This window comes from Numenius arquata, chromosome 9, assembly GCF_964106895.1.
Source record: "Numenius arquata chromosome 9, bNumArq3.hap1.1, whole genome shotgun sequence".
Lineage (NCBI taxonomy): Eukaryota > Metazoa > Chordata > Aves > Charadriiformes > Scolopacidae > Numenius > Numenius arquata.
In genome coordinates this window covers 51,498,268-51,524,087 of record NC_133584.1, presented here as the reverse complement: position 1 = coordinate 51,524,087, position 25,820 = coordinate 51,498,268, and the positions used below count along the sequence as shown (strand labels likewise).

General features: G+C 48.2%; 1 protein-coding gene across 1 annotated transcript; it reads left to right on the top strand.

Annotated features, from left to right (window-relative positions):
• SDC1 (syndecan 1) lies at positions 1-25,820 on the top strand. The gene is made up of 5 exons (XM_074153854.1): positions 1-315; positions 21,002-21,083; positions 22,112-22,605; positions 22,827-22,956; positions 23,516-25,820. The coding sequence occupies exons 1-5, from the start codon at positions 259-261 to the stop codon at positions 23,680-23,682; spliced, it is 930 nt and encodes a 309-aa protein (XP_074009955.1). The 5' UTR covers positions 1-258; the 3' UTR covers positions 23,683-25,820.

Here is a 25,820-nt window from a genome sequence, read left to right as displayed (position 1 = left end):
AAAAGACAGAGTTCAACTCCTCGCCGCCGCAGAGCGCTGCTGGGAGGCCGGGTCGGCGGCTGGAGAAAAGAGGGAGGAAAAGGGAAAAAAGAGGGGAAAAAAAAAAAAAAACAACTAAAAGAAAAAAAAAAAAGAGAGAGAAAATAGAAAAGGGAGAAAACTCGTAGCTACTTAAACAGACTGCGAGGAGGAGGAGGAGCGGCGGCGGCAGGAAGAAGGGGCAGGCTGTGCGCTCCCGGGGCCCGGCGAGGAGGAAGGATGATAAACGTGGTGGCCGTGTGGCTGGTGGCCCTTTGCTTCCAGGCTGCTGTCCCGGTGAGCGGCGCACGTGGGGCGGCGAGACCGGGATGGGATGGGACGGGACCGGGATGGGATGGGACCGGGATGGGATGGGGGGGCCGCCGCGCTCTGTGACCGCACCTTCCCCCCCCCCACTCCCCCATTCCCACAGGTTATGGCGGGGGAGCGCTGCCCTGCCCTGCCAGGGGGGCTTCGGTGGCCTTTTGTGCTGTCGGCGGGCTCCAGCCCCGGCAGCTTTTAATTCAAACCAGACCCGCTGCGGCTGCTCCCGACCTGCCGGCGGCTCCGCCCCGGCGCTGCCCGGGACCCCCCCCCCCCCCCCTCCCCGCCGGGAGCCGGCAGCCCCCTCGGTGCGCCCGGGGAAGGGGACGGGGGCGGATGTGGGTGGGATGCTCACGCCCGGCGTGGAGCGCCCCGTAGGGGGACGAGCGGTAAGTTTTGGGCGAGCATGTGGCTCTTTGTGGCTCAGTGGTGGCCTCCTTCCCCCCCCCCCCCCCCCCCGCCCCGTGCTCCCCGGGCAGGGGTGACTTCTGAAACGGGGGGTGTTCCTGCCGAGCCCCCGGCACAGCCCGGCTGCGAAGGGAGGGGACCGGCCGCTCCCCGACCGCCTTTTGGGGTGGGGGGGGGGGGCCGGCGGGGAGAGGTGCGCCCGGCATTTCTGCCCGCTAAACCAAAAATCCTTGGGGCTCGGCTCGACGCTCGAATCCTTCGGCTCCCCCGGTGCCCACCGGCAGCTCTGAGAGCCCAGCCCCGCTTCCTCCCCCCCCCCCGCGTCCCCGGGGCGGCGGCGGGCGGCCATCCATCCATCCATCCCGCCGGGGCTGCTTCCCTCCCCCCAGCTCTGCTCCCCATTGACTTTTATCCGCTCCTCCTGTAACTAATCACACCGCCTTCCTGAGCCTTGCGCTCCCCCCGAACGCCGGTGTCTGGGGAGAAGCTCCCCCCGGGGGCGTGCGGGGCGGCCCCGCGGGGCTGCGGGCACCTCTCGGCTCCGGGGAGCTCCGCATCCCGGCGGCAGCGGCCACCAGGTGTCATCCCTGACTCGGGGATGGCTCTCCCGCGGCTCCCTGCCTCTGCTCGGCCTTTCCGCGGAAACCTGGCCCCCGCAGCCTTGTCAAAACGTGCTTTGCTCGGTGCTCCCGGTCGGTGCTGGGGAGCCCTGGTGGTCCCCCGAAGCGCTGCGTGGGGTTAGGGAGTGTGGGACCAGAGAGCTTGCGGCCACCTCTCGAGGAGGTTACAAAGCCCAAGTTGCCCTCCTTTTCCCCCCTGGTGAGGGACACTCGCTCCCCGCCTTCCCTGTGCGCACGTTGCTCGTGGAGTCCTCTTCTCTGGATGAGTTAGAAGGAAAAAGTGGCCCAGGAGGCTTTGGGTGAGCAGGCGGGATCATCAAAACCAAAACTGGCGGCTTTTTCTTTCCAAAAGGGAGTAATTGACTTGAAACTTGTCTGGAGGTGAACCACAGCAGCAGTTGGTTAAGGAGTGACGGAGCGAAGTGCACGGCAGGATTCGAGCTGCTCAGAACACCTCCAGTCTCGCTGTACCATTCCCTCTGTGAACTCTGCCTGTAGCTCTGGACACGCACCCTCCTAGCCCACAGGGTAGCCAGTGGCTACGAGACGGCTAAAAATGACAAGCACGTGAGCGTCATTACCCCCGTCCCACGGGGAGAGGGCTCTGCTCATAGGGTCTGAATAAGCTTTCTACCGAATGCAGTGGAAAAAATGCAGTTAATTTGCAGCCTCTGCAGGGCATTTGGCCAAAATTCCCCTATTGTAAATATTCCTTATTAGAAATGATAAGGAGACGAAGTAAAGGCTCGTCTGGAGTTTTCCTACGTGCAAGAGACACGCAGGCCTGGATGATGCTTCAGATCGAGGGGTTTCCTGGCTGAACACATGGAGGAGCAGAAGTCCTTGGGGCCCTCTGTGGTGACTCAGCGTTGAGGCTCTTTCCCTTCTGGTGATCACAGTGGCCTTTTTTATTCCCCCCCCCCGCCCCCCGCTGAACTGTCAGTGACACAGACTAAGCTGCCTTTCCCACCGGTCTGGAATAAGTAGCCTTTTGCATCAAGTGGCGGAAAGCCTCTTGCGCCGGGCACAGAAAGCAGAGTGACCTTGCACGGTCCTTCCCGTGGCAGGTCGTGGTGCTGCAGGCACTGCCCTGGTTGTGTTGGGTTCTTGGCGCTCTGATTATTGGAGAGCATGTCACCGCTGCTGGCACATCACTTGACCCTTGGCTGTTGCTGCAGGATTTGACTCGTCCGTGCATATTGTTGTAGAAGTAATAAGCAGGAACGAGAAAGTGGCCAAACGATAGCTGTTTTCTTTCTGGGCGCTCTAACCCGCAGGAGCGGTTGGGGAGGTTCCTGTTTTTCTTCAAGGTGACACTTTGTGGCTCAAAACACCTTGTATGAGAGTGATTGCCCTCTGTTGTTGTGATGGGGGGCATTGATTTCCTTGAAATAAGAAGGGTGATGCATTTTAATGGATTAACCTAGTTCCTCTCTCAAACGGAAGCTTCTACACGGTGTAACCCTGCCGAGAAGCCAGCTGAGCCCAGCTGCAGCCCACTGCGGGAGGGCAGCGGACAACCCCACCTGTACTGGGAGGGGGAACAGGGTTTGGATTGTTTCACCTGGTGTAGGTGCACGCTGGTGGTGAGCACAAGCTTAGCAGAGCCTTTTTCCAAGGGTGATGTCATTCCTATCGGGATGTAAACTAATTAGAAGAAATTAGGTAGTCCAGCTTGCTTATTAAACGTGTAAGCAGTGGATAAGGAGGAAACGCTTTCTTCTATAGCACATGCAGAGCAGCGTCACATCATTTATCAAGCACTATAAACAGCGCTTCTCCATCTGAACGCTCACTTGCTGGTGGCACCTCCCAGTAAAACATGGACTTTATTGTATCTGGTCAACTCTGATTAGAGCAGAGACAAATGGGCTGTGGTTTGTATCGTGTAAGGGGGCTCTGGTGCAAGTTCGTCGTCTTTTGTTCCAGGTTTCTCTCAGTTTCAAGTGGCTGGAAGAGCTAACATTTTTAATGGCAGCACTCTGAAACTTCTGGAAACCAAACAATCTTCTCTAACAACCCGAGACAAGTTACAGCAAGCACAAGAAACCTGTAAGCCTTCTAAAATTAAGCTAGTGCACTAACCTGAAATGTAGGCTGCTGTTTTAGCAGCAAAATTGGTCCATTTTAAGTATGTGTTTTGCATTGCTAGTGCTTAGATGTCTCCAGGTGGCCTATATAGTAGCACTTCATCCTAACCTTGTTTGAAGTGGCTCTTGCATCCAAGAACCTTACTAATGCCTCTGAGAGGGGCGTTCCACACTTGTTTGTGGGACTTTAGTAGGGCCTGCTACATGGAGGAGGGAACTTCTGGGGAGAGAGAAGATAGGACCCCATTCCTGAGGAGGTGCTGTCAATGATAAAATTGCAGTGCTTCAGCATTGCAGCGTTAGTATTTTCATCTCAGATGTCTCCTACTCTTTATTAACTCAGAGCTATTTAATACAGCACTCCAGGACAGCTGGAGATTGATGTGCTTGCTGAGACGTAGGGTACTTCAAATGGCGCTGGTCCCTCAGGATAATGTTCAGCTGATGTTAAGGCACCTAAACGTAGGTGTCTCTGTGTGTGCTAGGTGCCTAAGCCCTCATTACAGTCATGGAGATGTAATCAGTGGAGCCAAAGAGAGCGATTATCTGACCAGCCCCTGCACGTCTACTTGAAGGTGAGCTGCTTTGTTGGGGCTGCTTTGACTGCATCTCATTTTGGCAATAAGGGGAGCACAGACACCTTTACTTCAGTGTCTTTGAGAGCAATTTAGCTCAAAGCATTAGTCTTTTTTATTTGTGAAACTTTTATGGTAACTCTCTCCACAAACAAACAGACTGGATAGGTGGTGTTTCTGTGCCAAGAGAAGTAGCAAAGCTGTGCGAAACACCAGCTTTCAGCGAGAATGTGTCCTCTCTCTCTTGTCCTAGCGCAACTGATCGGTGCCTCCAAATAATGACATAGTCTTGCTGTGCTAAAGGTTGTGGAAGAAGTTACAAGTATAGTTGGGTCCTGTATCAGTGCTCTGAAGTGAGGAATATGAGCAGAAACATAAGTGGATGTACTGGGGGGGGAGATTGCGAGCTCTTGAGATGGCATCGGAGCATTTTAGTATTTAAAGGCACTGTTTTATTTGTGGATTAGGAATGAGGAGCCTTTGTTACTTCCTAGATTTTCATACAGGCAGTGAACTTGCAAAGAAGTTGTGGATGCCCCGTCCCTGGAGGTGTTCAAGGCCAGGCTGGATGGGGCTTTGAGCAACCTGGTCTAGTGGGAGGTGTCCTTGCCCACGGCAGGAGGGTTGGAACTCGATGATATTTAAGGACCCTTCCAACCCAAACCATTCCATGAAAGTGGAAGTTGTTTTGACCGACGGTGCAAGGACTTCTGGTGTTTCTTCTATGAGAAGACTTCTTCACTCCTCTTTCGAGCTGAGGAGATAGATACTCTAAAATGCAGAGAGTGTGTGGTGTCTCCTTAGGAGTACTGACTGTCAATTTTGTTAAGAGGTCTCCGAGTTAGAGATGACTAGCGTACTTCATTTGAACTGCTGCTCTGCTGGGCGACTGGTGCACCACAGAAATGAGCTTTATCTGGCCTGGCCAGAAACCTGGGAGAGTGCACTTTCTACTGTGGAGATGCTAGTGGAAAAGTTACTGCCCTGTGAAGCCTTACCTCAAGGTGAGATAACATTTGGACCTCCTACAAGCAACTCTTGTGGAGCAACATCTGCTAATGTGGTGGTTTCCCAACCTCTCAGTTTCTCAAGCAGAGCTTGGCTGCAGCTGACGTTCTGGGTCTTGTGGAACCGGCAGGAGTCCAAGGGAGTCTGTTAGCTTGGGCTCCTTGCCATGCTTGACTGTAATGTTTGTATCTCACCGCTGAGACCAGTCTCACCAGTGAGGCCTGCTTTGCTGGATGGGAACCAGTGTGTTAGTGGGATTTGGATGGAGTTGGTAATAGAACTTCCCGTTGAGTCACTGGAGCTGCAGTTGCAACTGAGTCATGGAGGTGGTGTAAGTCATGGCTTTCCCTTCTAGGCTTCTAGTTGGAAACTCCGCTGGGTATTGATCAGTTGAAGAGCTCTTGCTGCTTCACTTGAGTGTCTTGCTGCTGTGCTCTCTGGCAGAACTGTCTTCTCCATAGCCCTTGTTTTTGCAATATGGTTTTCTTTTAACATCCGCTCATTTTGCCTCTTAGTGTTCAGGGCTTTTCTAATAACTGAAAGGTCTTCAGGCTTGCTATTGCAGAATGAATAAATCAAAGGCACTGAGAAAAGATGGGGAACTGCCTTGCCAACAGTATCGTGCCTCTCATGGAGGCTCTGTCTTCTTGTCATACTCCACCCTGTAACTTTTCTGTACTGCCTGTGCAGTAACGACAGTGTCCTGTACGCCCGTCACGGGCACAAAGGCCGACAGTCCTGGGTTTTTGGCTGTAGGCAGTCCCAGGCACACACTCCTCTCAACCAGCCTTCTCCAAGCTACAGCAGCAACTTCTCCGAGCGCCCCGGCTCCATCACCGCAGCATGCGCAAGCCACAGCCTGACAACTGGGGGTTGCTCTTTGTCTGCCCAAGCCACGTGAGGAGGGGGTTATTGCCTCTTAAACGGGAGGAAACTTGAACTCTGTTCCAGTTGCGAGGGGAGCGTGCCGAAGGCTTTCTGGGCAGCGCCGCAGACCATGACTGTCCTGCGCTGTGCACAGGAAAGCTCTTCTAATTAGTTTCTAATGCTGGTGGCAGTACACATCCTGGTCAGAGCCAGTCAGCAGCTCCAGCCCAGCCCCTCGCATCTAGGGATTATTAGAGGAGCAGACTGTATATTGAAGCCAGAGGTGGGCAGGGGAGAGTGGAGCCAGTCTACCATCTGGAGAGCAAGCAGTGATTAACCTAACGATTTCCAGATGAGAGCTCCTGTGAAGCTCCATGTCGTAGCAGTGGTGCTGCTCTGGCTGTGTTGGGAGGGAGCCTGTATATGTTCCCTGGGGACGAGAGCTGGCAGCTACACTGCTGTAGGAAGAGACTACCTGGCTCTTTCCTGTCCCCAAACAGGACCCTATTCCTGCCTTATTGTGTGCTGAGAGCAGTGGAGCGGAGAGATATAAATATAGGTATGTATATATATTTATATAGAGGGATATCTATCCCTGTCATGTGCTATTTGTTGACCAGCTCACAGCAGGATTTGGAGGCTGCGTGCCCTGGCCCCAGGGTGGTAAGCTGGGAATTTTGATGCCTGTGCTCTGCACAACCACAGGAGCTCAGAGCAGCCTGTCTTATCTACAGAAACATCAGTCTCGGGTAAGAGCATCTCTGCAGAAGAGAGAACCTGCTAGCCCATTGACCAGCTAATAGGTGTCGTCTTTAGGGACCGAGCCCAGGCTTTCTTTGGTCGAGAAGTTGAGGGTAAGAGGAGTCAAAGCCCAAACTAGAGGAGCCACAAAGTTTGCTTGAATTCATATCTGACACAAACGCTAATATATGGGATATTTTTCACTCCCCTGCTGTGCTCTGTGCTTATGAAACTGCAATAGAGACGCTCGCACCGGCAGATTTGATGGCCGGCTGAGATTTGTCCACCTCGCTGGCTCTGACAGGGTGTAAGTGGCACCTACGTGCAGTGGCAAAGAGTTGGTAGCGAGGCTTGCATCAAACTCGCCTAACAGCCTGCAGCTAGACAGCTTTGACTTCTAAATCTCTCTCTGTCCTAACGGAGGAGGAATCATCTAGATCGTGAGGACTTTCCCATCGGTGAACAAAGCGCGCCTAACAAAAGAGGCTGGCTCTGGCATGTCTGGGCAGTGGCGAAGGAGTGCTCTGCTATCGTGTGCTCGCATCAACTGACTCACGGCCTCGCAGAGGAGCTACGAGCTTAATCCTCCGGCGGCTCCGCTCCGAAGCGCGTTTAACTGGCGAAAAGTTCCTCCGTCTGCAGCTGTAGACGCACCGAGCTGGGAAATGGTGGGCAGCTTCTTGCTACAGAAGCTGGAAGACGCGATTAGGAATTAATTAGAAGTTGTTACTGGAGCAGCTGAAAAGTGCTAAACGCTCAGTATGGCCCCACCTCCCCAGCGTGCAGCCAGAAGGGGTTAAAAAGAGCCACCAAACCTCCTTTACAGTGATTTTTAGTAAGTAAAACAGGCTGGATGCTAGTTGTCCTGCAGCCGACTTAAATGCTAGAGTCCCATTCGTATAGCAAATCTTATTTTCGGACCTATCCTTTAACACTCCTCCCCCCTCTCCCCCCCACCGGCTTGCCTGCTGGGGAGCCTTCCCATGCGTTATTTGGGGGCAGAGCAGTTGGCAAGGCTCGAAACTGTGCCAGAGATCATGCTAATAACTTGATGGTATAGATTGTGTTCCAGTGCCCGGGGATGTTCCCTGATGTTGTTTAATTTACTAGGATGGATGTAGCCAGTGGGTCTCTGGCAGCAGGCCCAGAATATTATGAAATTGTGAAAACTGCAGTATCCAGTAAAAGAAAGTGAAAGTTCATGCTGGGAGATCACAACTCTCTCATTGAAAACTGAATCTTTTTGGATGCTTCAGAAGGATGAGGGATTACAGTTGCATGAGAAATCCTGTGTAATCAATCAGCGGAGGTTTGCGAGGTGAATACCACAAACCTGGAAGAGCAAAGCATTCGGTGTCGCAGTGATGGTGATGGTACGTGGCAGTGATGCAGCCTGTGCTTTTGGAGTTGGCCCATAAGGTGGGCTTTCAGCATTTCGTGCTCTATTTTCTGTAGAGATACATTGCGCTGACTAGACGTCGTAGTCAGTAAGTAGACCCAAAAGCTTATTCATATATGAAATATCTTTAGCTTAGTGATGTTTGAACAGGGTCTTACAAGTTTGGTCTGTGGATACGTAGCATCTTGCTATCCTGATGGCACTCCTTGCCAGAAACTTGTCTAAACTAAGGGACATGTTGGGCTGGGAGTAACGTGGTGCTAAACCAGTTTTTAGTATTGTTTTATTGACTTGTCTTAAATGCCTGACAGCCCATCAGAAGTGGCATTAGTGATGTCTCGTGTCTCTTCACAGCGTAGATATGCAAAACATAGGGATGGCCAAATCACAGCTGAAGTCTTACGGTTGCCCATATGAGGCAGGACAGCATCTAGACTCCACAAATGTGGAAGCATCTCTCCCTAAACTCGAACCTCCTCAATTGATTTGGTGACTGCCCTGAAACAAGGCTGTGGGGAAGAGAGGTGAACAAGCTATATACCCAAAAATAAAGGCGCGAGGTGGCTGAAGCTAGTGTCTGTTACGGTGAGACTTGGATAACAGCTTGGGACAAAGGGAAGCTCTCTGGTTTATCCTGCCCTTGTAACAGTCCCTCATTCAGGGCTCTGCTATACAGATGTGGTACTAAAAAGTGCAACTGAGTGACTCAAGATCAGAGTCGATCAGTTTAATCCATGTGGTGTTTGGCCAAGGAATGCCTAATGTTCATTTCTGGGATGAGTGGGACTGTAGGTGACTAGAGCGCAATTGCAGCGTCAGTTTTCTTAAGACAGTTACTGATGGGAGGATTTCATTTGATGCTTCAGCTTTGAAATGATACCTCAACACCCTCATGACTCAGCTTGGAAGTACACCAGCCAGCTTCCATAACCTCACTCAGGTCTTGCATAATTTAACTGCAAACTGGGCAGCAGTAAGCAACTGCTGTCAGAACTTCATCTTATATGGAGGATTATCAGCGCTTGGGTAAACCTGAGCATGGAGACCATTAGTGTCCTGGGAAGAGGCACTGAGAGCTTCGTCTCCGCACCATTTTATTTGGGTAGATCATATGCTCCAGTGGGTTATGAGCACAGATTTCTCATAGGGAGTTAATGAAGTCTGAACTGTGGTCTACATTAGAGTAATTCAGTGAAACGTGGTCCAGCCTGTGCCCAAAGGCCACCTCTCCTTCTGCTGTTTGTTCCAAGGGGACTAGTATTACCCAAAACACTTACATGCTGTTTTTCTTTGGCACCTGCACTCAGGAGCTGCTAAGACTACATGGAAGGAAGGGGTGATGCTGAAAGTGCCTCTTTGAGAAGACTCTTGGGATGGGGGAACAGGGTATGCCTGGTCTGAGATGTGGTTCCTGCATCTGGTGGAGATGTTTCAGTCCTTTTGTGCGTGGCTTAGTCATGCTGGTGTAACTGCATCTGTTTGGCAGGGGTGACTTCTGTGTTATAAACGATCTAGGCTTAGTCAACACTCTGAGATCCTGCGGATAAACCAGACCTGAGAGCATGCCTCGTAATGTAGGCAGAGACTCGATTTCCTCACATCCACGCTGGTTTACTTGAAACTGGGAATGGTGAGGCACAGAAGCAAATGCAAAAAGTACACTCCACCGTACGCGTGAGACCTGCCAAGGCGCAGGAACTGCCCTGCGTTGGGTCAAACCCAGAATCTAACGCCGCTTGCACGGTCTGTGTGAGTTCAGCAACTGGCTGGTGATTGAGATGCGCGAGTTCCTTCGTAACAGAATGGTGGCTGACTGGTGTGAGTCCTGCTGTGCAGGAGCAGAGCTTTTAGAACTGGTTAGAGCTTGGCCATAAGGAGCATGACCATATCAGAAGGCAGCTGCGGAGTGCCAACTCTTGGCTCATCTTGCTGCCCGAGTTTAACTTGCTTCTGCAGCCCCCTTGCAAATAGCCAAGGTCTTCTGTAGCAAACTGATCAAAGGTCGGGTGGTGGGGTGTGACTTGTCCTGCCATCTGGTGTGCACATGTGAAATGGAGAATGGGACAAGTGTCTGTTCAAGCCAGGCAGCTCTTTCTGGATGCTTCCAGTTCCCTGATCAATCAGCTCTTCAGTGCGGGGTTGTGTGCCTGAAAAGGGTTGTTGGTGATGCTGGAACTAAGAAGCTGGGTATGAGATTTATAGTGAAATACAACAGTCAAAGGTAACAGATACCTGGGATGTGTGCATGGAAAATACAGATTGTTAGCATAAAAAAATCTTTTCGCAAGTGTTGGAGACTTCATTGTGCCTTGCTCTGGAGAAAATGGGGAGTTTACAAAAATTATCAAGGAGGCCTTGTCTTGGATGGTTGAGTCTCAGGCTGGTTGTCATGACATGAAGGACTTGGTGTATGTCCTGTAGGGTAAACTACGAGCAGATCAGCCGGGAGGCTAAAGCAGAGTTTGATGGCAGCAGGCCTTGCAGCTGGCAGGTGCTTCTGTCGCTGAAGTGTCAGCAAATAAAAAGTAGGTTTTGTTGTCTTGTGTATAGGCAGTTGCTATAGGATATATCCAGTTGCTGTAGGATATATCCTCCTATAAAACCTTACATCTGGGTGGTTCCACTGTAACTTTATGTAACTAATCAGAACACCTTGTCAGCTTTTTTGTTGTCGTAAGGCTGACTATTTGTAGGTTTAGGTAATCTCGTTAAGTTTACCAACTAGCCTTGCTTTAGCTGAGACCTTTAGTACGCCAGGGTTGCAAGTCCATCCTTTCTGCTGAGGTTTGTTTAACTTCCTAGCCTCTAGGAACCAGAAGCACTGCCAGTAAACCCTTAGTTTGATGATGCACTAGGGATTTTTATCTGAAACTTGGATTTCACTGACCTAGCGTAGCACTGCAAGCCATTTGCCCAAATTAGAAACATATATATGTCTCACTAATAGGCTGAAAATGCTTCTGTGATCCTTCAAGAAGATCTTACAGCTTGGTCTCATGGCTCCCTGGCATATCTCACACTAGGTAATTGCTAGAGTTGAAGGAGGAGAAGAGGGAAACTCCCAGGACTGAGATGAGAACCTGGGTCATCTCCCAGCCATGAGCCTGGATACAGACGGCTGTTACACTTACTCTTGCCTGATAACAATTCCTGGAGGCAGGAAGTCTTCCTGTCTGCATGTTGGCTTCCCTTCCTCAGCTGAAGCGGAGCAGCTTCTTCCCCCCGACCAGAACACTGTGTAGCACGGTGATGAGGTCTCTTCTGACTTTGGGGAATGCATCTGCCCAGGTCAGAGCACTCGTGCAGCTGTGGAGTTGCTCATGGTAGCTTCCTGATAGCACAAAAGCTGGCATGGAGCTCTTCTGAAATGGGTAGTAGTTCCCCCAGCCAAGGTGTATGGCACTTATCTCCAGGAAAAGGGCTTCCCTAGGACCAGAGGCACACGCATTTTCCTCGTGCTGCTGGGAGGTGATCACGAGGTGACTCATAGTGTGCCATTGGCCTAATTTGGAGATTTGAGATGCCGTAGACACGTCTGATTTCTGAGCTGGGACTTCCTAAGCTGAATGGCTGAAAAGGGCAGGTTGTGGTCCTGTGGGAGCAAAGTCCCCAAACTGCCTCTCTCGTGTCCTGACGTTGGTGTTGTGCAGGCTTTGGTGTGCTCTGTTCTGCAGTGATGGCCTCAGCAGGAGGAGCGTGCAGGGTCGAGCCCTTCGGCATCCTGACACGTGGCCTTCAGCTGCATGCTGAGCAGTTTGAGCTAACGGACCTACTGGAAGAAGGCGCTCTCAAATGGGACAAATGGAGACGCTAGCTCCTTTGCAGCTCTTCCTTCAAACCCACTCTTGGACTACATTCTTCAGTCTCAGGGCTGTAACGCTCACTGGTCTGCTTTACTGGGAGCTGGGCTGTTTCTCATCTTTAAGGGGAGAGGAGATTGGCTTCTCCAACCCATGTGTGCTGTCCAGGAGCAATCAGGCGGTCTGAAGCCCACTGTTGGCACTTGCCAGGGAGCCTCGGTGGTTCTTTAGTGAGTTTCGCTCCAGTGACAGTCCTCAGTCCTGATCCTGTAATAAGACAGGGTGAGTGGGTGGCAAGAGATGGGGCAAAGGAAGGAATTTGCACCCAGAAGGAAGCGAGACCGTTTGCTTATGGCAACAGAGGTCAGCGCACGGACGGGAATAATTGGTGAAGGACAGGGCCTGGTTTTGCTGGGACTGCTGTTGAAGACATAAGGTCAGTGTGTTTGTATGCGTTGGAGGGCAACGCTGCAAAGTCCAGTCTCCATTGAAGTGGCTGTAACTGCTGATGGCTGGGCTGAGGCGAGTTGCCCAACCTCACCTGCCTGAACCCCGCAGCAGGGGCTGCCTGTGTGCTGTCGTCGTCCTACGTGTTGTGAACTAGCCATGTCGGAATAGGTGGTAGCCAGGGGGCACGTGGCTGTGCTACTGCAGGGGGAGGAAGAGGCAGCAGGGACCTTAGATCCTGTCACTTGTAATTTGTCCTTCCATCGGGAGGGTTGTGTTTTATCTGTGGTGCAGTTGCTGGTACGCGTGGGTAGTGGGGTCTGGGCTACTGGAGTCCTTGGCCAAATGGGTTTCCACTTCATTAAAATTTTCTGACCTGAAGCATCCTCCCCTCTTTAAACCTGACTTTGTCAGGGTTCCTGGGGTGGGCAGCCCACCACTGGCTTTGGCTGAAAATAAGCAATTCCCCCTCTGCGCTCTTCTAAACAAGCAGAAGAACTGGCTGCTGCTGTAAGACTGAATCTTCTCTGCTGGTTTTGCTGCCATAGAACGTAAGAAGTGCTGGTGACTTTAAGTCAGAGGGTTTAAAGAGAAGTTAGGTTTGTCTGGTCTCGGCTCACACAGCTCACTGCTGGTGTCTCAAGCCAGCTGAAATAGCTCAAAATGAATTCCCCAGGCTGAGCTGGAGCTGTTAGCTGTACGGCCTCGCTGAGCTGCACCTACTTTGCACAGCGCTTTGAGGTTACACATTGACTGCCAGCATTCTCATGCTATCTGAAGAAATGAATGCCTGAACTCTCAAGTACGTTAAAGAGCTGCAGGGAAGGCTCTTTAAAGAAAAGGAGTTGTAGCATAAAACTGAACTGGCTGCTTCCCATGAGATTAGCTGCAGGGAAAAGAGTTTTCTCATTAGACTGCGTCTTCAAAACAGAGGCTGCCTTGAACGTGGGAGACAAAAGGTACCCCCCCTTTTGGCCAAATGGTCACAACCTGCACTTGCCACTGGTGCAGAGTTAAGCTGAGTGCTTGCTGCGTGCCACCTCTGTGGATGTGTTGACCTGTCCGTGAGATTCAGTCATTGGCCTGGGCTGTATTGCTTCGCTTGGAAGAAGCAGGTTGGCATGAGTGAACGCAGTGTGTAGTCACTTAGGGTTTGAGATATCCTTCAGGTGAAAAAGCAGGAGCGCAGGCTCTTAACTAGCTTCTCTATGTTGCTGAAGGACTGACCAGAGTTCTAGTGGAACTGGCTGAGAGAGAACTGGGAGGCAGCTCAGCTCTTCTGCATGAGAACTGATGTGTGCTCTACACTCCTAGAAGCGTGCACAAGGGATGAGTTGTCACCAATGCTGTGTGTGACCACAACCTTCCCCGGCTGTGGTGTCCGTAAACCTGTGGGACTCCTGCTACCCCTGACTTCTCTAGCCCCTCTCTGCTGAAGGACGTGCAAAATACTCCTTGGCCAGTACTAAACTGCAATCGCAACTCCTGTAATGTTCAGGTGGCTCAAGACAAAAGCAGTAGTGCTGCTTTTTTGAGTAAGGCATCCCTCTAGCCTTTGCTACTGTGTTCAGGAGGTCAGGGAGGACGGAAAAGCGATATTAGGAGACTTAGGAACAAACCTTACCCATGGTGAACGAGCAAACTGTCTGCAGAAGAGAACTCTCCCTACAAACCTTCTCCTGGCTCCCATGCGTATAAACCTGCACGGCCCATTGAGGCAGCCTGTGATTTGCGTGTTACCTGCAGTCTGAGGGTGGTGATGTGCGTTTCCATAATGCGCGGTGGTGGCAGGGTGTTCTGCTGCCCCTCTGCCGCAGGGTAGGTGAATGTGTGTCAGCATCCCGGGAACCCAGGCTGTGATTCTCTGTGAATTGCTTAAGCAGCCCCTGGCTGCCGCGCTCTGCCCTGTGCCAATACAAACACTTGTGCATTCATGCACCGAGCAGGATTGGGGAACTGGTCCTGCTGGAAAGTTCTTTGCATGATATTTTCTCCTTTTTTTTTTTTTAATTTTTTTTTTTTTTAATTTTTTAACCAGACCAGTTCCCTGATCTGGTTCACCATGAGACGGCACCAACAGCTATGCAGGGGATGGTCCAGGAAGCATGAAGGGACACGCTCTCGTGGGAGGTGGTAAAGGGCCCCACTGCAGAGTGTGAAACCCAACCTGATGGTGACAGGCTGGTTCATTTTCCCTCTTGACATGTTGATTGCCTGTGTTTTCAGCCCTACTTAATTAAAAAAGTTGCCCCGTCACAGTAAGGAGGAAAATGTAATGCGGATTGGGCTATAGTGTGGTACGTCCCAGGGGAGCCTCTAGGAGCATTGGGGCTGTAGCTGCTGCATGTGTGGAGTAGCTGGATGCTCTTCTTCCTTGGCCATTGCACCTTGTTGAAAGGATCAGGGTATGCTTCTACAGCTGTGGCTGCAAACCTTGACAGAGGAGGATCAAAGCCTGGTGGACAGTGGGCAGAGTTCTCAGGCTGTTTTGGTCTGCCCAGGGAATAAATCCTAAAAGCCCCCATCCTATTTTGAGTAGGTGTTGGAAGGTGTTTCACTGCCTCAGGAGCTGAGTGCCAAGAGGTAGCTGCTGTGTGATGATCAATCAGGTGGTTCATGCTTCAAACAAAAGCAACTCCTGTTGTGGCTAGGACCTCTCCCTCAAAGACAGTCTCCTTCTCAAGTCACCAGCCAAAAACAGAAGAGGAGGCCAGTAAGAACTCGATTAACCAAGATTTTCCAGATTTCTTTATACTAGTTATGATCTGATAGAGAAGCAGCCAGATTAACTGGCATATTTACCTCTCGCTGCTAAAATGGTGCTTGTCATGCTGAGCAGAAGAGCATCCTTTGCTTTCCACTTGCTTCCCTTGGGAAGGAGCACGCTGTGAGCCGCTATGACCAGCCTTACTCCAGTTGACGTAAACTGGTGGATGGAGGGGGTGGGGGATGCTGAAGCCTGTTGGTACACAGCAAAAGCTTGTTGAGGAACAGGGGGGAATGATACCATGTGAACCAGGAAGGGCAGACAGTTGCAATGCATTGAAGAGCCTTGATGGGAACACTAGCCAGGGATAAAAGTACTGCTTAGATCTAGTCTATCCAGTCCATGGGCTCTTTGTGGGACGGTTTGTGTGTCTCTTCCTGCTCTTTGGCCTGTGCTGTTAGTCTGTATCTTTGGCTCCTGTAGGAAGATAACTACTTCACTAACCTGCAGGGCCACCAAGCAGCACTGGTGCTTCTCTTGAGCAGTGGAGTAACAGGAGAAACAACTGGAAGAGCATTTAGCTGAGATGGTGCCACACTGCCACTGACTTCTGATGTAGCAGACTTGGACACAAGCTTCGCTTCTGACTTGCCGTATAAAAGCATCAGTTCTGTCTCGGCTAGTCCAGAATTTGTTGCTGACTGTTTAAACTGAAGGTGTGCATGGCCAGCTTAATGCTAGCAGCCTGTATGCCTGCAGAAGAAGGGGGATAGGTGAGGATGCTGGTGGGTTTTGGTGGTGTTTTCCCTCCCTTTTCCCCACATAATCATTTAAGACATCTGGGACTTGACTTAATCAGGTGTGGGCTATTAACTGCAGAGTATCAAGGTTTAACAAAGCTAAAATTTCTTTCAGCAGGTGGTTTTGTCTTCCCACACAGTAATATCAATATTTTGAGGTTGGAAGCTCTTCATGCTGCTCTGCCTCAGGTAACATGTCTCTTAGCGGGTCTAGCTGTGCTCTTCAGTATATAGAAAAAGGTGAGGGACAAACCTTTCTGTTTGAGTTTATTTTAGAGCTGTTCAAATCCTTGTGATAGTCTTTTTTTTTTTTTTTTCTCTAGATGCTCCAATGTGATATTTGGTAGGCAAACTAGAAACTAAATGCTTGTCTTTATCCTCATTGGTTTGGCTTCCCATAAAGTCGGAAGAATCTTGCAGGGCGCTCAGGGAAGCGTTTGAGGTGGGAGAGCTCATTACAGCTCATTCCTTTTCAGCTGAATAAGACAGATCTATTATGAGAAACCAATGTGCAAATTTAACAGCATTATTCAGATAATGGAGGATTTCAAGTGTGTTTGACGCTGCTGCAATAGGCTGATTGCTAACTCGGATTAATGAGAGTGGGATACAAATCATCCTTAATCTAGTTTAGGGCTTGTAGCAGCTTGTGACAAAGCCAGTGTTTTTGCTTACCTCAAAGAGCAATTTGAAAAAAAAAAAAGCTGCTTCCTTTTACATATATCATGGCTCCAAATTAAAGAAATGTGGTTCCCAGTTTGGGTGGGGTGAGATCGACTAATAAACTCCAAATCTCCACTTCATCATGAGAGAGTACTTCAAATCTGTGCTCTAGCAGGAGGGAACTCTGTGGCAGCTGATGGGATAAGCACAGAAAGATTCACGTTTTGAGACTGAACCAAGATGAAGACTGAAGAATAGTTAGAAACGATGCTCTGAAAAAAAAAAAACAAAACACACAAATCCAAAAGTCTGGAGTGTGCCAGACTTCTGGAGCCAATAACATTGCTAATGATTTGTGAAAGCCTGGCCCATTCTTGATTAAATTGAAGATGCCACTAAGCAGCTTTCTGGTTGTCCCAGCAGAACTGAATAACTATTGTTCCCCAACAATACAGCGCTCAGCAAGAGCAGAGGCTAAGAGTCTCCCCAGGGTTTCCCCAAAACAGGCTGCACTGATACTTGGGGAAGGGGGTCTTCCACTGGTTAACGGGAACTGGTTAATGCATATCAAAAATGCCCTTTACAAACTTTACCCCTCACGTGCAACTGAATTCAGTGACTTCAAAAGGGCTGGGCAAGTATTTCTAACCAGTTTTCTGGGCTGCTAAAAAAACCAACCATCAACTAAAAAAAAATAAGTTTGTTAAATGGTAAAAGAAAAAAAAGGTAACATGTTATAGGGGCAGTATAAGAATTGAAAGTTTTTGACAAGAATACATGAGATACCATCAGAGATCCTTCAAAGCATCCACCACTTGAAGTTAAATGCATTCAGGCAGCCTCTCTGGCATCAATTCCAATGGGAATGGTCCACAAATAGTCTCAGTGGACTGAAAATCAAACTCGATGATGCTGGAAGTAATTTCTGAAAGCACGTCCACATCAGTTGACTATATCTTACAGTCTGATGATAAAATTTTGAGCTGAAGTAATGCAAAGCTGTTGGTAGAGCAATCTTGCTTTAAGCTGGAGTTTATTTTCAGCTCTCTCATATGATAGCACAACCTGGTGATTCAATCTGTGTTCTGTGCCCCTAATCCTCCTGACTAATCAAAACCTTTCTCATCGGTGTAACTCGGCTGCAATAAAAGGTTATGGAAAAGCCTTGACCATGAGGTGATTGTCGTCTGAACAGCACGGTCCGTCTTCCTGATGCAAACCCAGATTAGTTCAATCCCTTCCCATGCTGTCCCGAGTCAGTGTTTTATGTTAACCTTGCTGTGTCTGAAACCCTTCAGCAGCAGGTCGTTACAGAAGCATGACCTTTCTGCAGCACTCGTGTTTTGTGGCGCCACAAGGAAAGGTTACTACTGGCTCTCATGCCTACTGAAGCTGCAGTCTGTGGAGCAAGAAGTGTGGTCTTTATATAACTGTACAGTTCACAAAAATTAGGCGAATGTTCCTTAGCTCTCATGTGTCATGAAATTGGATGATGTTGTGAAGTTACGTCCCTTTGTGGATATTCTGACTGGTATCCACGTGTGCATAATCCTGTACTGTCCCTGAAGTGTTTGGGGCAAAGAAAGTCACTCTCAGATCCCAGGCCTCAAGCTACCTGGTCAAAGGGAGATGCCGCGACTCCCAGAGGAGAAGCTTGGGATAAGACCCTTTGGGACAACTGAGTAGAAGGACACATTTAGTGCAATTTCATTAAGTTCTTATGTAAAGCTCTGGAAATCAGACTTTATTAATCCTTATTCGTGTTTTCTATTACTCTTTTGAAGTACAGAGGTCAACCTCAGGGGACAGGAACCAGTAGGAGCCTGCCTTCATGTTTGCAGGGTGGCTGCTGTGCAGTAAGTGGGCCACTCTACACTGGAACAGCATGGGTCTCCATTGGTTTAGACTGGGCTGCACTGGACTCTTCTCCTCTGAGGAAGACCTAGCTATCCCTCCTAAGATACAGAAATCAAACTAGGATTTAAACAAGCACATGACAGAGGCTGTGGAGAGGCAGGAGATGCAGCAACCTGGGAAGAGGCCAGAAGCTCAGGTGTGAGGGGGAACAGTAAGGGTAGGCTGGCTGAACACGCTGGATAACAAGAAAGGAAGCATGGCGTGACTGAACAAGCCTCAGCACCACAGGGGGAGGGAAGGGGTGCTGGCTCGGTAGTCAAGATCAAGAGTTGCTATTTCATTTCCTGACAGTCTGTGATCCTTTCAGGAGTGTCACTAAGGTCTGGAGACCATCAGATCTGTCCAGGTGTTCTTGCAAATCCGGTACGAAGATTCAGATTTGGGAGAAAGTTAGCCTCGATCCTAGATAAAGGTGTATGGTGGCGTGTCTGAAACTGTATTATTCCATTAAAAGCTGGAGAGATTGCTTTCTCACTGCTTCAAGGCAGAGCCTTCCCACCAGGAGGAGAAGGCATCCCCCTTTTCGCTCTGAAAACCAAGCTGAGTGGGAGGACGCAGGATTGTGTTTGCCACTGCTAGTGCAAGAAAGGAGGGAGAAAAATGGTCCCCAACACCCCCGCCATCAACCAGAATGGTGCAGTTTCTGAAATCTGACTTCACTTCTGGAGGCACTGGAAAGGACGCTCAAGGGAGCAGAGTTTGGGAAGCCTGGAAGTCCTTTCCCTATTCCTTTTGTGCTAACAGTTCGTACTCTTTAATATTTGGAGTGTAGTGAGATCAGCTTGTGTGAGTCACTGGCCTTCGACACCAGAAGGAAAACTCGGAGGAAGTACTTATCATCTGACCTACTTTCCATGGATGAGTGCAAAAGCACAGTGCAAGCAAGCAGGGACAAATCTAAAAATCCCAATTAGCTCATGACGTGCAGCTAAACAAAAGATTTCTTCTTAAAAATTACTCTAGATATATGCTTGTAGAAGCTTGAGGAACAGTGGCGTGGTTTGGTTTGTTTTTCCAGTAGAGGAGGAGAGTACTAAAAAGTTTAATGTCTACATGAGGGTTTTTTTGTTATTTAAAAAAGGTCATCTAACTACCATGATGGCCTAGAAGGGGTAAGATCTTGGGTGTGATTAGGCTGGTGGCAGCTTGCACAGCTCTTTGTCTTTGGAGAGGTCGAATCTAATGGGCTAGTTAACCACCTTGGAAACTAGTTGCTCTATGGAAATGTGGGAAATGGATAAGGTGTTATGGAAAACTGGATAAACCTGATACCTTAAAAGAATGAAAAGGAGATAGGGCCAATAAATACAGCTGTGTAGGTAATAAAGTGACAATGAGTGAGTTCAATTGCTTTGTTTGACAGATCATACTAGTGCTGGCTAACTTCGTTCCTAGGATGAAGATGAGTGTTATCATCATTTTTAAGTGACACCGTGTTAATGCAAGCTATAGCCTGGGTGCAAAACTGGCAAGAATGTGTGTTGTTCTTTTTACATAATAAAATGTAAATGAGATTTCACACTCCTGATAAAAACCATGATCAGCTTGGATGATGCAATGCAATATCTCCTAAACTTGTGGATGGGGCAGTGCTGGAAAGCGATGATGAGGGCATCTTGAGGATGGGACAGAAGTCAAAATTCTGAAAACGGGGAATGTAGTTGGATGGGGAAAGATGAAATTGGGAAGTGACTTACAGGTCTTTGGTCTGAAATCTGAGAAGGAAGAATAGCTGGTTAGGTAATGGTAGCCCTGCAGAAATAAATCTAGGGCTAGTTATGAGCTGAGAGTCAACCACGTTGTCACGATAGGAACACTAAGTGTATACAGCAGAGGCCAACAAGGTGCATGAAGCAATCACTCTGCTTTATTTAGTGTTGTCGTCTTTGGATATCCTGAACGGCTTTGAACGTTGTGTGTTATGACAAACAGGTGTAGTAAAACAGGGGTTTGGCCCCTTGTTTCAGCAACTGAACTTCTGTGCTGGTTAGTGTACTCCTTGAAGCATAACTGGAGAAAGCTCAGGGCTACATTCTCCTACATGGAAGGCTGGTTTCCATCGAAGGACTTAGTCTGAGCACCCACACTTACAAAAAGGGAATCTCATTCTGCTTCCAGTTAGATGCTGTGGTTTCAGATAATGTGAACAGTGCTGGGAGAGCTCAGAAAGGCAGAGAAGCCAAACTATTTTGTCTCCCCTTCCTTTCTGCTCCTTAGAAGTAATGCAGTAATTCACAGGTGGAGTGGTTGCTAGATAGTGAAGAGATGAGCAGTCAGAACCTGAAGCAGAATGGCTGTGTTGTGCAAGGACTGAGCATCGGCTGCTGCCAGGATGCAGCTCTGAACGGATTTCTTGCTTTCTTCTTTCCCAAAACAAGTGCAGCCTGGAAACAGTGCAGAGAAGGGAGATGGCAAGACTGACCCATCCAACACTGAATAGACTAACCAGAATTACATTTTTGGGGAGGGGGGATGGAATGAAGAAAGATGAGAAAATGCAATCTGAACAAAGAAAGCTTGTGTAATCCTTCAGGACCCCTTGGAGGACTCTGCGCAAGCAAGATGGTGACTTTAAGTAATCTCATCGCTAACACGCGTTTTTCCCTTCTCTTTAAAGCAAACTACAAATTTGAACCTTCCTCCTGAAGATCTTGATTCATCTGGTGATGACGATGATGCATTCTCAGGTTCAGGTGCAGGTGAGTCATTAGCACTTGTACTGTTAGTGCTTGATCCTTCCAGAATGTGGCAATTAAGATCTTGAGGAGCATCCAAGCTAAAAGGAGGGGAGGAATCACACACACACGCACAATATGTGAGCTGGGAACAGAGAAAGAGCCTCATCTATTCAAGTGTACTGCTTCAGATACTAACAGTTAGCAGAAAATGAGTTGTAGGAGACTTGAAAGGGAGCAGAAGTGGGAATACTCCGTGTCGCTGCTGATATGAGATACTGCGTGAAGAATATTATGAAGCTGGAGTCATTCTTTACTCCTGGGGAAGAGAGACTGTAAGAAGGGCCTTTGTCCTCTCTTACGAGCTGGTAGGAGATACTATTTGAGGGTTTGTAAACCTCAACCTGCCACCATACATCAAGTGCAAATTTTATCTGTTATCAGATATGTTAAGTTCTCACAGACCATAATTCTTTAAAAGCAGAGTAAAGGCGGTTTAGGGTGGGGGGAAAGTCTATCAGACTGGTCTCCCTTATGCAGTTTAATAATCATTGGTGTTCAGTGCTGAAGTTAAAGGATGCTACTGAGCAAGCTATTGAAAGGTAAAGTGTCCTTCCAGCCACATGTTTGTATTTTAGATTAAATTCTGCAGGAAAGAGACCCTGAAATCAGTGAGTGCCAGATGTGCCAGTGACTAAAGGTGTTGAGTATACGGGTGACTGCTCTGAATCACATAAAAGATATTTATGGGAAAAGAATCAGATAAGCATCCTGAAAGCAAACGTCCCCCTTGTCGACCTGTCCGCAAACAGACTAGCACCTGTGCCTTGGGGAGAAGCAGATGACTAACAAAGTATTGCTGAATAGCGCATTGGTCTGTCCCTGCCTTACTCCACTGAACAGGATAAGGAATTACAAACTCAGCTGCTGATATTAAGAAAATTGGCTGTGCAGGTTAAGGCATCCTCCTTAGACCTGTGTCCTGAAGATACTATTGATAGGTCTCTGAACTGTCCAAGGATAATATTTTGGTTTGTCTGTTTGTTTTGCAGGTCCCCTGACTGACCAGTCTCACACCTGGAGAATCCCAGGAGAACTGACTAATTCCTCATTGCTGGTAACACCAATGGATTTCAATGAACAGCCGTTTCCCGGGATTGAGAGCCGAACTGAAAAGGAAGTAGTATCTCCTTCTGCCACTAGTAATGTAGTGACAGAGGAGCCAGTTGTAGCTGTGAAGGATGAAGTACCCATCCTGGGCTCACCTGATGAGAAACCAACAAATGATGCAGTTACAACAACAGTGAGAAGCCCCACTACTCGCTTTCCTCCAGTGGTTCATGTAACTCCTTCAGAAGCCTCAGGCATGGTCCATAAGCTTGAACCTAAAATCCCTAGCTCTGATGTGCCCGACACTAAAGACGTGCCTGAGCCTCACTCTACCATCCATCGTGAGGGAGACATTGCTGCCACCCCCACGACGACGGCTCCAAAGGACGTGGTTCCTACACATGAGGAGGTTTCTGAAGATGGCTCTGGAGACCCGGTAAGGACTAATAGCTTTGACACCCTTCCCAGGGAGATGGCTTTAGTAGTATGTAGTAAGTTGGTTTTGTAGGAAAGAGTGGCAATTTGTCAAAAACAAGTGGTCGATTTAATAGGCTATATTGGTGAAGGGTTTTAGACGAGAAAAAACTAAGCTGTGGAAAGTGTCCAGTAACAGACATGATGAGAAACATGAATAACCTGCCTTGTATGTCCCAACAGGGAGACTTCATCTTGACTAAAGATGAGGATTTGGTCCCCACCCAGAACTCAGAAGTGCCAGCTGACTCTGGGAGGAATGCCAAAGCAGCAGGAGCCTCGGGAATTATGGACAGAAAAGAAGTTCTTGGAGGTACCTGATATTCTGGATTTCTAGTTGGTAGAAGCAGACTCTCGTAGGAGTCTTCCAGGCAGCAGAAGCTGCAGTTCTGCAGAGCTCACATCTCTGAACGTGAGAGGCAACCTTTTATGTTCGACCTCTGAAATGAGTCTGGTGATACATGATCTTGTGTTGTCAAAAACCCTGATGGGGCAAATATTAATCCGCTAATAGCGAAGCAACCACTGCCGCCTAGTTATCTGGCATTTTATGTTTAAACCTATTCCGTTGCTCCTCTCAAAAATGACAGTAAAACTGCACTCGTGCTGCCTGGGTCAGATCACTAGAGCTGAACAACGCAGCCTCGCGTGCTTTGCAGCGTGGTCCGGTGGGAGATCTGTTTCCCCAGGTTTACCTGATGTAGATGAGCAGATTTTTGGCAGGATGACTGGTTTGGGAGGGGGCAAAAGGACAAATTAATTTCTGGAAGTCATGAAGTCAGGGATTGTAAGGAACAATCTGGAACTTGCAATCATGCTAGCTTTATCTGGTGTGGTGCCTAGAGTAATTTGTGGCTCTTTCCCCCTTCTAGGTGTTATTGCTGGAGGACTAGTAGGCTTGGTGTTTGCAGTGTTTCTAGTTGCATTTATGCTATACAGAATGAAGAAAAAAGACGAAGGCAGCTATTCACTGGATGAACCAAAACAGTCTAACGGAGGATACCAAAAACCACACAAACAAGAAGAATTCTATGCATAAACACTGATCTTCAGGACACTTCTTATTCCATCTTTCTTGGACTCTTCTCTCCCTGCACGTGGACCTCCTAGTGTGCTTTGCATTAAACTTAAGCCATATGATCATTGGGTTATTTGCCCTTACCACTTTGCCATTGGAAATTCTATAACTACAAAGTAGATCTGGATTCATTGAACATTCCCTGCTTTCTTGCACAACTTTTTTTTTTTTTTTTTTTTTTTTTTTCCACAGAAGTGGGACTGCAAGTTCCTAAACTCAACTTTGGTTTATCTAAAGACTGCTGGGGCAGGCGGTGGGGAGAAGATAAGGGAGCACTGTATGTATAAACCTCTTGATATTTAGGGAAAGGGCTAGCAAGAATAAACATATACCAGTGCTCAAATTCTGTATAGCAGGGATCCTTCCTATTTAACTCATAAATGTGTTTTAAGTGTAACAAATGGCTGTGCTGGGCAGACGTTTGGTACACTGCAATCCTGTAGCTCTTTCTAACTCTTATTTGGAGCACTTAATGCCTGTGAAACATCAAGCTGAATGTCATCTCTAGTGAAAGGAGGTGTGAGGGGCAGGGTAAGCAAATGACTGTCACGTGGTTTAAAATAACTTGTGTTTTGGAAAGCATTATCCCGTACTCAGAATCAGTTCCTAAGTAGTTGGTGTGTACACTAATACAAAACAAGCCCCAAAAGTTAAGTGGAGAGTTCATTTTACCAATAGCATTGGACTGTCCCACTACCCTCTTGCTCTCTCTAGACTTAGGTAAGAAATTAAGAAATAGACTTTTTTTTTTTTTTTTTCCCCAAGCGGTCTCATCTCAGACATTCCCTTTTCTTGGGTGCCGGCTGTAGGCTGGGCTGTCGTGCTGCGAGTACTCTTAACCCTGCGCTACCACGTAGTCGCCAGACGACCCATGGCGTGTTGTAGCACCTACCTCTCTGCGCACTGTTTACAGCGGTTGTCTGGGAACATGGTCTGTTGCCTGTGCCACAGGACACCTGGGCACACAGGGGTGGAAGGTAGAAAGCAGCATATGGTGACTTCGCAGCTAAGGAGTAGAGAAGCGTAGCATCTGAAACAAGCCTGGTGAAGGCTTAAGTGTAGATGGCCTTAAATATATATATACACAACAATTGGCGTGCTTGACTCTCACGACTCTGGAACGGTTCTTCAGAAGCTGTTCCTGCACTTTGGAGAGAAGCGACTCCAGGGATGTCAGACTAGTAAAGGCCAAAAAGCACCTCCTGAGGAAAGTCCAGATGCCTGAAGCTGTTGGTGGTCAATGTGCTGTCAGATGTGAGGCACCAAGGCCTCATTGAGGGTCTGGAGTTCTCCAGAATATCTCAAAACCGAGTGAGAAGAGTGTGGTGTTCTGCACAAGCCTTACTTCTGCTCTGCCTTTGGTTAGTTTCTTGCAAGTTCAGTTCCTCATCACTCAGTGCAGAAGGTATGGGGTGGGTGGAGGAGTGTTTACAACTGATGTAAATATTTGTACTGTTGAGCCAGAGGGAATGATTGGAGAATATTGCAACAGTTGGTACAGATGTTGCACATTAAAGGTAAAACTTAAAAACCTGTGTAATTTAAATGAAGTATATAACACTCCTAAGCTGCTACGCAGCTAAAATTGGTGCCTTCTCTGCAAACCCGAGGAAAAATAAAAATAAATGCCACTTCCTGATTCCAGACTCTTCTTTATGCACAAGGAAAACTTGTGTATGCATACGTGTAGCTGGCTGTTGTTAAGTAAAGCTGCAAAGTCCATTAAGTCTTTTTTTTTTTTTTTTACTGAATAAATTTTTATAGGTTAATGCAATGACCAGATGGTGTTAATTTCAGCTGTAATTCTTTGCTTTGTATAGGAATGTAGAAATGTTGTTTGATAGGTTTATCTATGAAAAGGTTCTTGTAAAGCACAGGAAGATAAAGTGGTAAACTTCAGTTGTACCTCATAACCTTGTTGGGGGGAAAGGAAAAAAAAAACTGTATATTTTGGTAGTCTAAACTGACAGTTTGTGAAACAAACATGACATTCTGTGTTATTTAAGTGGTACAAATGAAATATGAGTTCTAAGAGAAGATGCAACATTTGGTTATCTGTATGCCATGTAAAGGTATACTGCAATAAACGGCATTTTGGC